Here is a 13,824-nt window from a genome sequence, read left to right as displayed (position 1 = left end):
TCAAGTTCAATTATTTGCATAGCACTTTTCATAATACACAGTGCTTCAAAGCAGCTTTACAGAAAATCATGATTTTAATGTTTATAATATCTTAATATCGTAAACTATATAAGCAATCAAGCAGTTGAAATATGCTGTATAAAATCTTTCTACATTAATGTACTGTATGTATGCAAATAAAGTTGTAATAAAGGTGATAATATAGGTGATATAATTACATTAGCGATGAAATAAAACAAATTCAAAGTTGAGTTTACCGTACGGTATCACTTTATGTGACTGCTGTGGATAAAGTATATACGGTATATGCAGAGCCGGACAGTAACGGAGTACATTTACTTGAGTACAATTTTGAGGGATCTGTACTTTACTCGAGTATCATTTTTGGGGATTACTCATGACTTTACTCAAGTACATGTGAGAGGCAAATATTGTACTCTTTACTGCACTACATTTCTATCCATAACCGTGAGTACCCGTTACCTCTAAAAAAGAAAAATTTAAAAAAAAGGAAAAAAGAGAAATCTCGGAAACCCTCAATTTGTTGTTTCCCTCTCAAGCGTGATTGGATTGTGCAGGCGCCACTGATTGGGACAGCCTATCAGCAAATAACCTTCAGCTCTGAACTGACGCCAAAGTAAACTCCATGGTCAGATTTAGATAAGAGACGAAACCATGGACGAAACAGGTTCAAATGTGGGTGCAAAAAATCCATTAAAACTCTAGCAGAGGTTTGTCAGAGCGTTGCCATTGTGCATTGCCTTGTGGGCAAGTGAGAAATGTTAAATAAAGCAACATGGTAAAAAGATGAAAATGACTTGAATTAACTTTCAATTCCTTTTAGATTTTCAAAGGTATTAACATTTTTCATAACTCCATGTAGGACGTTGCTGTACATAAATGTAGGCACGGTTCGTGTACCCCGAAGTGATAAAATAAAATTCTGTATCAAATTTATAGGCAAAGGCAAGTATTTTGTTTAGGCATGGTTTGTAGGGAATTACAAACCTGCACACATATATTCAAACGCACATAACTATAGAATCAATTCTTAATGTGCATGTGAACGCCATCAGCGTTAATCACAGGTTCAGTTTAAAGTCTGTGTAGAGAGAACGGTGTCGTCTTAGCGGCCCCTAATTTAATAACAAATGATCATTTTGCCGGAAGTGAATCAATCAAAACTAACTTTAGCTGGAAATAACATTATTCAAGAATCGCTATAAAGCCAAAACAATCTCTGTTACCGTAAATTATGTGTATCTCTGTAAAGCCGCTTTGAAACAATCTACATAGTTAAAAGCGCTATATAAATGAAGATGACTTGACACTGTGGCAGTAGTAATGCAATATTTAGAAAATTTACTCTTGTACTCTTGATACTCAAGTACTTTTAAAAACAAGTACTTCAGTACTTTAACTTAAGTAGACATCTGACTGTAGTACTTTTACTTGTACTTGAGTAAAATTTAGCAAGGGGCATCTGTACTTTTACTCAAGTAACAAAGCTGTGTACTCTGCCCACCTCTGGGTATATGTTGAACTTTATATAGAGAGCTTTGCGGCGATAAAACAATTACTAAACAATCACATATCCGAAATTTCCTATTTAATATAGTATAGGATGTCCTATTTATCCAACTGTAACTAAGTTTGTGTTTAGGGAAGAAGAAGACGGGAACCGGTGAACGTTAAACGTAATTTTAAAGACAAAATAATCAAACAACAAAACAAAAAGTAAAGCGTATAAACATTAAACAACCACATTAAATCCAGGCCTGGCCCTCTCCTTTAGTCACTCTTCCTTTCCGTGGGACTCGAGACCGGTGTGACGCTCATAAACACTCGCACCACTCGCAAACACTCGCCCCGCCCTGCTTACCACACCAACTTAAAAAATATCTCTGGCCGTTAATATAGTTTACATTTTTCAGTGATATAACTATCAAGCAGTTTGGATCTGCTGTATAGTACATACTGCCTAACGTGAGTGCACTGTATATATATCCAGGTTGAATATACTTTTTGTAGTATAATTAAGTTGCTAATTATGTGGTGTTATGGTCATGTGGTGATATTGAGAATTATAAAACCTGTAAGGTGTTGTTCAATTTACAACAATTTTGTGTTGTGACAAGCCTAATTACTATTAAGCATACTACTAGAAACACATTTTCCATTTAGTTTTTTGTTATTTTTCATTTTCTTTGTGGAAATCAACAGCGTGACAAATAAGTGGGAGGGGCATCATGATGTTGACGAGCAACCTTTGATGCTTCACATTTATGAACGCACAACCCTTACTATGTGCTTTACCTTCCAGCTTGAAGTTCCCTTGAGCCGTCCAAAATCCCCCACAAACACCTTCACCGAAGCGTTACTCGAGCCAAATGTGACACCACTGCACTGGAGAACATGCTCTCAGGACTCCGACTTCAAGCTCCCCATGATAACTGTGCCTTATCCCATTACTGATGAGGCTGCAAAATGCCTTTGTATGCTTTTATTGCTTAACTGGCAAGTTTCAAGTGTATTTTAAAGGGATGTCTTTTTTTTTCTTACTGTACATATAGAAGATAGCTATTTCTATAACCTTTAAACTAACATGTTGTGACTTTGTTCTATAGAATCCCAAATAGTTGTGCTGAACCATTTAAATGTGCCAAACCAATACTTGCAATAGCTCTCTGTGTTGTGAAGTACACTACCAGTCAAACTTTGGACACACTTTGCTACACTGCTAAATGCTAATTATAAAATCAACCCGTAGCAAATTCATAGGCTTTATCAACTTCTAGACGGTATGAGAAAACTTGTATGAAGTGTCGTCAAAGGCTGTGCGTTTGATTAAATTCATCAGTCGCTTAGCCAAGCTAGCCGTGAGATAACATTTTGTAGATGCTACCATTTGGCTTAGCCAAGCTAGCCGTAAGATAACATTTTGTAGATGCTAACATTTGGCTTAGCCAAGCTAGCCGTAAGATAACATTTTGTAGATGCTAACATTTGCGCTTAGCCAAACTAGCCGTAAGATAACATTTTGTAGATGCTAATATTTGCACTTAGCCAACGTAGTCGTAAGATAACATTTTGTAGATGCTAACATTTGCAGGTACTTGATATCCCATTATCCCCAAAAACTGCGCAAGGCAAAGGAAAACTGACCCAAAAGACAATAAATATGGTTCATGAATATGACTATAGTTTGTTTTCCTAATAGCATTAATGATAATTCAATTTAGAAATCAAATATTGTCAATATTATTTTTCACCATAAGTCAATAATTTTGCATATTGTTGGGTCTGTACAGCTCATGGTAAAATAAATGTTTGATCAACTTACAGTTTGATTGGAAATTGCCCAAAATTCAATATGAAATTAGGGCTAAGAATATTTACTGATATTTTAAATTGCAATTTAAAAGTTGGCCCCTCAGGCAAAAAAATAAAACTGTTTATAAACCATTGGGTTAAAATATAATAGTTTTGATTTGTTTAATATTTTCGGTCAATACAAAATTGGCATGCTTCTTTTTCTGTTATCATCCTGAAATATGGAAAATATAAGTAGTAACAAAGACCGAGTAGGTGTGTCCAAAACTTGTACTGTCTGTAGTTAAATGTACATGTATACATACATCATTGGGGCAAAATTAGACTACACAAAATGCTTCAAAGTTGGTTACAACCACAGTTGAAGTTAAAATTAGACAATGACACTGTACAAAGGCCATAAGTCATAATTCCCTCCTTTTTCAGTCTATTGTGTCTGATTTCAGTCTGAATATGTGACGTCAGTCCCTGCGGGAAGCCATTCTCTGTAGTCGTTTGGGCAGTTCTAATGCACTTTGTACGCAGACAGAAGTGGATGGTTGGAAATACCCTTATTCACCATTAAAGCGTGAGTTTTAAAGGCGCTGTCTGCTTCATTATGTTCTATTCTTGACACATTGTGTGTATTTAAAGAGCAGAAATGTTCGACCAGGGTGGTGGCAATTCAACAAACAGGATGTGACCGTAAAGAAATTCCCTAGAGATAGTGAATGGAAGACAAGGAGGTTTTCTCATGCTCACATCTGACTTAACAATAGCAGCAAATTTCAGACGTTATTTTAGGCCGTCACTAATATGTACAGCGGCCTGTGAGTCACTGCAGATTTGCAGTGGTCAGTTCAAGGCTAAAAAAGCTGTTTTGCTTTCAATAATATTTAACTTGCTGGTTTTAGCCACATCCCACAGTTCCACACAATCTGCTACTGTATTGACTGTGGGAAACGTGATCTCTGTGTGTAACAAGCTCTCTGGAATACTGTATGGCCCATCCTGGGAAACACAAGGTAAGAATGCAGCAGCAGGATTTGTTATTCAGTAATTCAATAAATCTTTTGATAAGTTGGACAAATGTGGGTCACAGGTGTAAACGGTGGCTCATTGCAATATTTTAAGGTCAAACAATATCTTGTTCATGTGTTGTCATGATTTAGAGTCACCGTGTTGGCAGACTCATGCACTATAATGTGGGAAACATGTTCAACATCTCATGTTTAGTTTGTTTTTATTCTTGTTTTTTTGTTGTTGTTTTTTTACAGCAATGAACATATAAATTGTATTCGGGTGAATCTTACAAAACCAGTTAAGAACATGACCGTAATTTAACCCAAAAGAAAAAAATAAGAATTTATATTTTGCACTGAGAAATCAGACTAATTTTGTTTTTATTATTTTATTATATTATTTTCATCACAATTACACACATTTTCCCTACATGTCTTGTTACCGTAAAGTAAAAGTTGAAATTCTTTCTTTCTTTTTTTTATAAAATGTCAATATATACCTTTATATGGATTTTGAAGGGAAAGTGTAGCCTATATTTAGGCCCTATTATATTTTACATGTGTGAATAATAATAATAATATACAGACACGTTCCATATATCACCTTAGCACTTTTTAAGACCTAATATAAAATATTTTAAAATATATATTAAACATATGTACTGAAAAATGATTAAATATATAAATGTATATTTCCATAAGAATATATAATTCAATTAAATGAATTTGATGTATTTAAATAGTCTGAGAAAAGCACCCATATGTTGAACACATTTCACAACACTTTATTGTACGGTACTTTATTTAAGTGTTACTGCAACATTATCAGTGTGTGGCCCATGTTGTAAATAAGGTAAAAAGTTACAACAATTTTATATTTTGTAGCAATTGCAAATATGTTCTCCACCATGTCCTTGCTGTGCAGAACAATGGCCTGACTGTTTCTCTGGCAATATGCATGGCCACATCCTCCAGCTGTGTGTAATCCAAGGTGAGTGTGTCATCTGCTGAGTACAGGTTTGTGTTTATCCGACTACACGACTTTGCTTCCAAGAAAATTAGCTTTAGGATTAAAGTGGCATGTACATCAATACAGAATATTAGAGACTTACGTTATCTGAAGGATTGAACCACATTACAGGGACTCTACTGCATGAACTGAGGATAGATAGATAGATAGATAGATAGATAGATAGATAGATAGATAGATAGATAGATAGATAGATAGATAGATAGATAGATAGATCCATCCAACCATTCATCCATCCATCCATCCATCTATTCATCCATCCAAACAAACATCCATACAAACAAACAAACAAACAAACATCTATCCATCCATATAACCATCCATCCACCCACCCATTCATCTATCTATCCATCCATCCAAACAAACATCCATCCACCTATCCATCCATCCAAACAAACATCCATCCACCTATCCATTCATCCATCCATCCATCCATCCAACTATCCATCCATCCATTCATCCAACTATTCATCCAACCGTCCATCCAAACAAACATCCATCCATCCATCCATTCAACTTTCCATCCATCCATCCAAACATCCATCCATCCATCCATTCAACTTTCCATTCATCCAACCATCCATCCCTCCATCCAACCATCCATCCATCCAAACAAACATCCATCCATCCATCCATTCATCCATCCATCCATCCAAACAAACATCCAACCATCCATCCAACTATCCATCCATCCAACCATCCATCCATCCATCCATCCAAACAAACATCCATCCATCCATTCAACTTTCCATCCATCCATCCAAACAAACATCCATCCATCCATTCAACTTTCCATCCATCCATTCATCCAACCATCCAACCATCCATCCATCCATCCATCCATCCATCCAAACAAACATCCATCCACCTATCCATTCATCCATCCATCCATCCAAACAAACATCCATCCATCCATCCAACTATCCATCCATCCAACCATCCATCCATCCATCCATCCATCCATCCATCCAAACAAACATCCATCCATCCATTCAACTTTCCATCCATCCATCCATCCATCCATCCATCCATCCATCCATCCATCCATCCATCCATCCATCCATCCATCCATCCATCCAACCATTCATCCAAACATCCATCGATCCATCCATCCAACCATTCATCCAAACAAACATCCATCCATCCAAACAAACAAACATCCATCCATCAACAAGGTTATTTTTCTAAAACATAAAACTGAACAGAATTTTTTTTAGAATAAAGTTATACAACACCAAGAATGTGTATCATGTGATGTAATAACCTGTGTCTCTGCTCTTCACAGCTGTAGCCTCTTTTCTCCATCTAGAACCGAAGACTGCCACTGTACTGCGAGGCAGTGAGGTCCACTTTAACTGCAGCACTGATGAATCCTGGGATGTCATGACGTGGCTGTTGGGTGGAAGGACGATCCTCAGCATCTCTGAGGTCCATGGTCTCCTGGGCAGAGATGACAGTGTGTGGACAGTGAATCACTCGCTGTCGGCTGTCTCAGTGTGGGAGTTAGTGCTGATGAACGCCTCTTTCAGCCCCACTGTACAGGAGCTCACATGTGAACTTCTGCCCACCAAACTCAGCAGATCAACAGCGGACCTGTTTGTACAAGGTATGTCATCTTTTGTTGAGCACTTAAAAATAAGCAAGTCTGTCTATCCGTCCATCCGTTCGTCCGTCCATCCATCCAACCAACCATTCATCCATCCATACAAATATCCATCCATCCATCCATACAAACATCCATCCATCCATCCATCCATACAAAACATCCATCCATACAAAACATCCATCCATACAAAACATCCATCCATCCATACAAACATCCATCCATACAAAACATCCATCCATCCATCCATACAAAACATCCATCCATTCATCCAACCATTCATCCATCCATACAAACATCCATCCATCCATCCATACAAACATCCATCCATCCATCCATCCATACAAACATCCATCCATACAAAACATCCATCCTTCCATCCATACAAACATTCATCCATCCATCCATCCATACAAACATCCATCCATCCATCCATACAAGCATCCATCCATCCAACCAACCAACCAACCAACCAACCAGCCAACCATTAATCCATCCATCCATCCATCCATCCATCCATCAATCCAAACATCCGTCCATCTACAAGGTTATTTTTCTAAAATAGAGTTATACCGTAATAAGTCAAGCTGGTAATGCTGTTTGTGGAGTTGTTTATTCTTCCTCTGCTGAGATCTTGAGAGATTTAATGTCCTCTTTTCTCTTCAGTTGATTTCATCTAAGGCTGTGGCTGAAGTCAGTTGTAGTTCTTGTGTTTCTGCTCGTCTCTTTTTCTGTTCTCTTCTTTCCTTCAGTGATTCTGCTTGTTAACAGGCTTATTAAGGCTGAGATTACTCCATATTTAATATACACAGATTATCTGGCTCAGATAAGGTCCAGTTCTGGTTTATTTCTTTGCTCTTGGCTGACATGTGGCATTGCTATGGCCTGCTTGTGGCCCAGATCTGGCAAACAGGAGTGAGCCACCCAAGGACCGTCATTCCACGCTGCACGTGGGCCAGATCATCTTTCCACATGTGCCAGATGTGGGCCGGATCTGGGAAGACACAATGCTGCTATGTGGGTAGTCATGTGGATAATGACACCATTACCTGAAAATTACTTGTGTATCAACAAGAATGAAAATACCTATCGCTAAAAATATGTACAAATCTCCAGCAACTCTTTTGCTCCATAATGATTATGAAATGAAGATATTCTTGTTCACACATTGGCTATGAGTTGATATAAAGGCTAGATCCTTCTGAATGCAGAGAAGCTGTCAGTTTTTATACGAGATGGCTGATTTAGGAGTGAGCATCGACTAAGGTGTTTTTCATGCAGGGGAATTCATTCGCTGCTGGCTGAAGTGAAGACTGCTGCTCTGGCAGATTTGACGGAGCATATGACATTGTCGATGCCAGCAAAGGCTCTTGGGATGGGAATCGATTGGGGACCATTAAAAATACCTTCTGCAAATCCACTCTACCAGGCGGTAAACAGAGACAGAAAGCACTGCTCGACTCTAATCTTAGATTCAGGAGCCATCAGAGCCCATCTGGTCCACACATTTCTCACCCTGAATTGTCATTCTAATGGGAACCACAAATGACAGTCATATTGCTTCTTACTGCTGCAGAAACTGACTAATATTCTCAGTTCTTATAAGGTCTTTAATAAAAATAAATTATTATATGATATTATATTATGAATACACTAGAAAAAGTTTTATTTAAGCTGTAGTTTGTAAAACAAAACAAATGTTAACTAATTTCAGCTAGTTTCTCATTTTATTGATGTGTTGATGTGTCACGTCTGTTCTGGGTTTGAGTTTTGCTTGAGTTGTGTTCTTGTTTGATTGGCACTCTTTCCTGTTCAGATTCCTTTGTCCTTGTTCATTGGTTACCGTGGTTTCTCATGTGTCACACCTGTGTCTAGTTAATAATTAGTCCGTCGTCTTTCTCTGTTAATACATAGCCTTCATTTTCAGCCTTTCTATGTCATGTCTCCTCCTTACTTTGGTGGTTGTTCTGTGCATCTTGTTTTGTTTTCTAGAGGATAAAGCACATTATAAGCATGAAACTTGTGGGAATGAGTAAAGTTTTGTGGAATACCCACAATCCTGTGCTAAAATTCAGGCTCTAAGTAGACAATATATGCATTCATACATTCAGGATTTTTAAATATGTATACACCAATTTTCACCCAGGACAACTGGAAGCTGCTGGGGACTGGAAGATGCTGGCTGATCTTGATCAACGGCTTATTTTTCCACCTAAGATTGCCACCACTAACCTACGACCAGACATTGTTTTGTGGTCCCGATCAGCACGCATTGTTCAACTGATAGAGTTAACAGTGCCATGGGAGGATGCGGTAGATGAGGCATATGAGAGGAAGAAACTGCGGTATGCTCATCTGGCCACTGAAGCAGAACAGCGAGGATGGAGAGTCCAGGTTTATCCAGTGGAAGTGGGTTGTCGAGGTTTTGTGGCACACTCTACAACCCGGTTCCTCAAAGACGTCGGGTTCAGTGGCCAAGAGTTGCGTCGCACAGTAAAGAACTTATCTGAAGCAGCAGAAAGGAGCAGCAACTGGCTGTGGTTGAGACGGAAAGATTCTAGCTGGCTGTGTACAGGCCGCCACGCTACGGTTTCGTAGAATTCTTGAAAACTTGAAGAGTCTGTTGGTTTATTTGGATAGGTTGTATAGTTTTTACAGTCATTACGTTCCTGTGTGTATTGCGTGAATGAAGGGTGGTTGGGCAGATATTGTGTTTTGCGGTAGATGGTATGCCATACGGAACCGTTGTCCACTGAAACTGCCTATTAACGCACCAGTGGGGCTCGACAGCCTTAGTCAACGGGTTGGCGCGTATGGTTGGGTTGCGCAGAGATTGTGAGATTGTGGTTAGGTCTCAGCAGCAGGAGGGATGTAGAGGTCAGTAAGCTGGGCTGAGTTGAGTGGGGGACGGAGGGGGGTGACTCTGGGACGCCAGAGTCACTGTCGAGCCCTCTTGAGGTGTCGTGGGCTAGTCGACGAAACACTGAGGACGGAAGGTGCCCACTTGAAGACCCTAGAGATGTCCCCTACTCGGTAGCGTAAATGGGTGAAGCATAGTTTACTGTAAAGCTACTTCTTAGTGTTGCTTATCTTGGCGAAAGCCGAGTACAAATCAGCATGAAGTTTTAACATCTACTCTAAAAAAATCAAAATAATGACTTATATCTATATATTCAGGATTTACATTGATATTATTCAGAATTATAACTATATATTCAGACTTCATATAATCAGTTTGGCCCTTCATTATATAAACTTCCTTATATATATATATACACACACACACAATCAATTAGTCAGGCCAATTAGTCAATTTGGAAGATATTTGCAAAAATATCTGGCATTGTATCTGGCAGATGATATTTGGCAGGCTTTTTGTTGCTAGGACCCCAAATATCTTAAATGTTTATATTTTTAATAGTATATTTTTGATTTGAATAGTATCTAACAACTGTTTACACTTAGTGGAAAGAAAATACCCTTTGCTGCATTTTTGGCTTAGTGTAAATATCATCTATCGCTAAAAATATAAACATTTAAGATATTTGGGGTCCTTTAAAGTTGAAAAGGGTGTTGTGTAAACAGCCTTTAAGTGTATTGTAGTATGTTATAAAACAAAATATTCTGTGTATATGATATTTATGAGTCCCCCTTTGGTGAAAATCAAGCTTTTAATGTAGGCCTATATATATATGTCATATTTATGTGGTGTTTTTAATGTGCTTAAAGAAAAACCATGTGTCATGTCATGGTCAACACCATGGTCAACACCACAATCATGCCAACACCATTGCTGAGTATTTTCTCCTTAAAACTGCAGTGAAACAAAAGACGGTTCAAAAACACGGTTTGAAATCGCTGGTGTTTCTGACATCACAAACTACCTTGTAACCAATCAGATCAACGTGTGATCGTCAACCAGTGGATCTCTGAGCTGCTGTGAGTGAGTGGAGGCGGGGCTCATTTGCATCTAGAACCGCGTATACTGAATGAGGTGTTGAGTTACAATCAAGCTATTTTAAGGCATAAAAGTGTTATTTTTTCAAGGAAAAAACGTTTAAATATATAATTTGGGTGATCAAAGAGGAGTTTTAAAGTATAAAATTATTGACTACAGGGGGACTTTAAAATCATAAATGGATGCAGCCTTATTGGGACATTACTTGTCCCTCTCCCTAATTTTTTTTGTCAGTTCTTATTCAGAAGGTGCAGGTGTATTTGTTGTCCTGCTCTGAAAGTGTGTAAGATCTAAACTTTTTGCAGTTTAGCTAGCATTTCAAGTACCAGTACACCGGAAATCACCTTTACAAAACCTCTACAAGACCCCTGCAGGAATATTACACAGGTATCACATATGATTTCACATGTGCTTTCATCAGGTAGGAAGAATTAAGATCCTGTAGAACTCCAGGATTTATTTTCATAAGCCTGTCTGTAATGAACTGGCCTATCAGATCTCTTTTAGACAGCTAAAAGTCCTATGTTCCTCAGTATTCCATACATAAAACACCTCAATCTACAGATACATCACCAAATCAATCACTTTTTAAGACCTAACTGGATTTATTCCTCAATAATTAATCTATTCTGTGACTGCAACTAAACCACAGCTCAGCTAAAAGCCAAAGAAATGACCTGAGACCCATTATGGAGTAATCCCATTCATCACTAAGATCACAAATTTGGCTTGGTATATGTCCCTATTAACAGTCGTGTGTGTTTAATAGAGCCGTTCCATGTGGATGTGGGGCAAGTCTGTGACTAACAGTGCTTTGGAATTAATTGGGCATCTTGGCATTCATTTTCAGTTAGCAGTCAGCATCTCTCGCAGTGATTTGTGATACACTGGGTCAGACGTACAGTTGAAGGGCGCCCACAAATCTTCAGGGAACCACAAATCCTCTTCACTTCTTTTATTACAAAAGGCTCCCATTCATTTGCATGTGCTGGACTAAACGCAATAGCGGTTTCTCATCAAGACAAACAGACCGGCCCACGTGTGATTGGGCATGTTTGCAGAGATTCACAATCGTCATTGTTTTTGCCTTCAATTACTGTATTGACTTTTATACTGATGGGGACGCCAAGTGAAAAAAGGCCAAAAAGTACCATTTGTGAACATAGTATACTATGTTTTTATGTGGTAACTTTTGAAGTATACCTTCCCTGCTTTGTTCAACGAACGATTTGCTAACCTTCAATTTTATAATTTTGCAAACATTATGGGAATTTTACTTATGAATGTTTTCTGAAATCGCCACCTTGTAAAATAGTTAAGTTTGTATTCAGTATCTTGAAATGATTGTATATTCCAGGTTAATAATTGCATTACTTTCACAGTAATTCCACAGTAGGACTTCTCTTGTATCTAACGGCACTCTTGGAAATTGCTTGTAAAATCTACAACATACTGAATAGATTATGTTGTGGAGTTTCTTGATTCTTGTTGGTTTTATCTGTGCTGCTGAACGTATCTTTGGTTCACATTTAGCAGTTTGTGTTGTTTGTTTATTTTGTAACGTTCAGAATTTGTCTTTTTAATATTATTATTTGTTAGTGTCACCATTGTTGTGTTTTGAATGTTGAGTATTGATGTCTGTGCATCATTAGGAGATGGAAGAAAAACAAATTGGGTTGCAAGATGATGTCACACCCTTCAAAGCTAAATCTCAGCAGCTGCTTTAATATTGATAAATATCCCTTATGAATTTGAATTAAGATATTGGTAAATCTTTATGCTGAAATAACGTTAATAATAGTTCACTTGGACTACCTTAAAATCAGCCAATTCGCTTGTTTTATATTCTAGCTTGTCATTGTTTTAACAAATGTTTTCATTTGTCACATTTCTGACTTGGCTAGATCAGAAATGTAAATATGAATATACAATGTTCAAGATCCCAAGCCAATGGAACACTGATCGTCATTATGGTGACAATTACAGTACTAAACAATATAATTTCTTAAAGTGGGATCATGGTTAAAGACAATTTTATCATGTTAATTCACAGTAAAACAAGAGCAGTAAATTAATGTGATGTCAGCATCATTTTGCTGTTGATTAACAGTAATTCGTAAGAAAATGACCCAGCATGCATTAATTTCACTGTAAATTTCTTAGTAAAAAAACTTTTTTTTTTTTTTTTTTTTTTTTTGAGTTGTAACCTGTTATGACCTCAAAACGATTTTACCATAGTGTGTTAATACATTTTTGTGTTTGCATCACGTAACCAGCTCCATTTGTATGGCTTTTCTGACATACTAATCTTATACTGTAGGTATGAGTCATGATAAAAAGAAACATTAACACTAATGTTCAGCTGTACGTTATTCATAACACGATAAAGCATCAACCTTTTACCGCCATGATACAACAACCTATGTTTTCATATTCACGTTTATCTGTTTCAGATAAAACTGAATGTGCTTTTAGCGCCAATCAATTCACTTTGAAAGTGTTGCGATAAGTGCAAGAAGCAGCATATATTCAATTTAAAGAAATTAGTCCACAGGCATGATATTTTTTTATATTTTAATTATTAAAAAAATATAAGCCATTTTTTGCGTATGTTGCAGGCATTGTGGGTGGTTGCCAGAGTGTTGCTAAGGTGTTCTGTGGGTTTTTTAGCATGTTGCTAGAGGGCTCAGGGAGTTGTCGGTTGTCCAAATCAAAAGAGCCCTCCCTCAAGTCTCTATGATATTCTCGTCCCTAGTTTGGGTTCTCCTTCAATGTAGCTAAGTATGGGATATTTTTTGGCGTTTTTATCATTCACACAAGTCCTATGAGTCCTAGGACATAATACTGGGACACATTAATTCTAATCCTGAATACTATTTAGGATGGATTGTATGTGAAA

At 37.6% G+C, this 13,824-nt stretch overlaps 2 protein-coding genes across 15 annotated transcripts in view; both read left to right on the top strand.

Annotated features, from left to right (window-relative positions):
- sh3bgr (SH3 domain binding glutamate-rich protein) overlaps positions 1 to 2,420 on the top strand; it is a 45,053-nt gene extending 42,633 nt beyond the window's left edge. For all 14 annotated transcript variants that reach the window (XM_056241604.1, XM_056241610.1, XM_056241612.1 and 11 more), the window contains one exon: positions 2,324 to 2,420. The gene's annotated coding sequence lies outside the window, so the exon portion shown is untranslated. The remainder of the gene's footprint in view (positions 1 to 2,323) is intronic.
- Positions 2,421 to 3,941: 1,521 nt separating this feature from the next.
- Positions 3,942 to 13,824, top strand: part of igsf5b (immunoglobulin superfamily, member 5b) — a 28,077-nt gene continuing 18,194 nt past the window's right edge. Inside the window, exons 1-3 of the mRNA XM_056241640.1 lie at positions 3,942 to 4,337; positions 5,220 to 5,325; positions 6,650 to 6,970. Coding sequence (XP_056097615.1) covers positions 4,314 to 4,337; positions 5,220 to 5,325; positions 6,650 to 6,970 — 451 coding nt within the window. The 5' untranslated portion in view covers positions 3,942 to 4,313. The remainder of the gene's footprint in view (positions 4,338 to 5,219; positions 5,326 to 6,649; positions 6,971 to 13,824) is intronic.

The sequence above is a fragment of the Rhinichthys klamathensis genome, unplaced genomic scaffold (genome assembly GCF_029890125.1).
Source record: "Rhinichthys klamathensis goyatoka isolate OS25496 unplaced genomic scaffold, OSU_Roscu_1.1 h1tg000657l_1, whole genome shotgun sequence".
NCBI classification, from domain to species: Eukaryota; Metazoa; Chordata; class Actinopteri; order Cypriniformes; family Leuciscidae; genus Rhinichthys; species Rhinichthys klamathensis.
The sequence above is the reverse complement of the archived record's forward strand: the minus strand, read 5'-3'. Positions and strand labels throughout refer to the sequence as shown.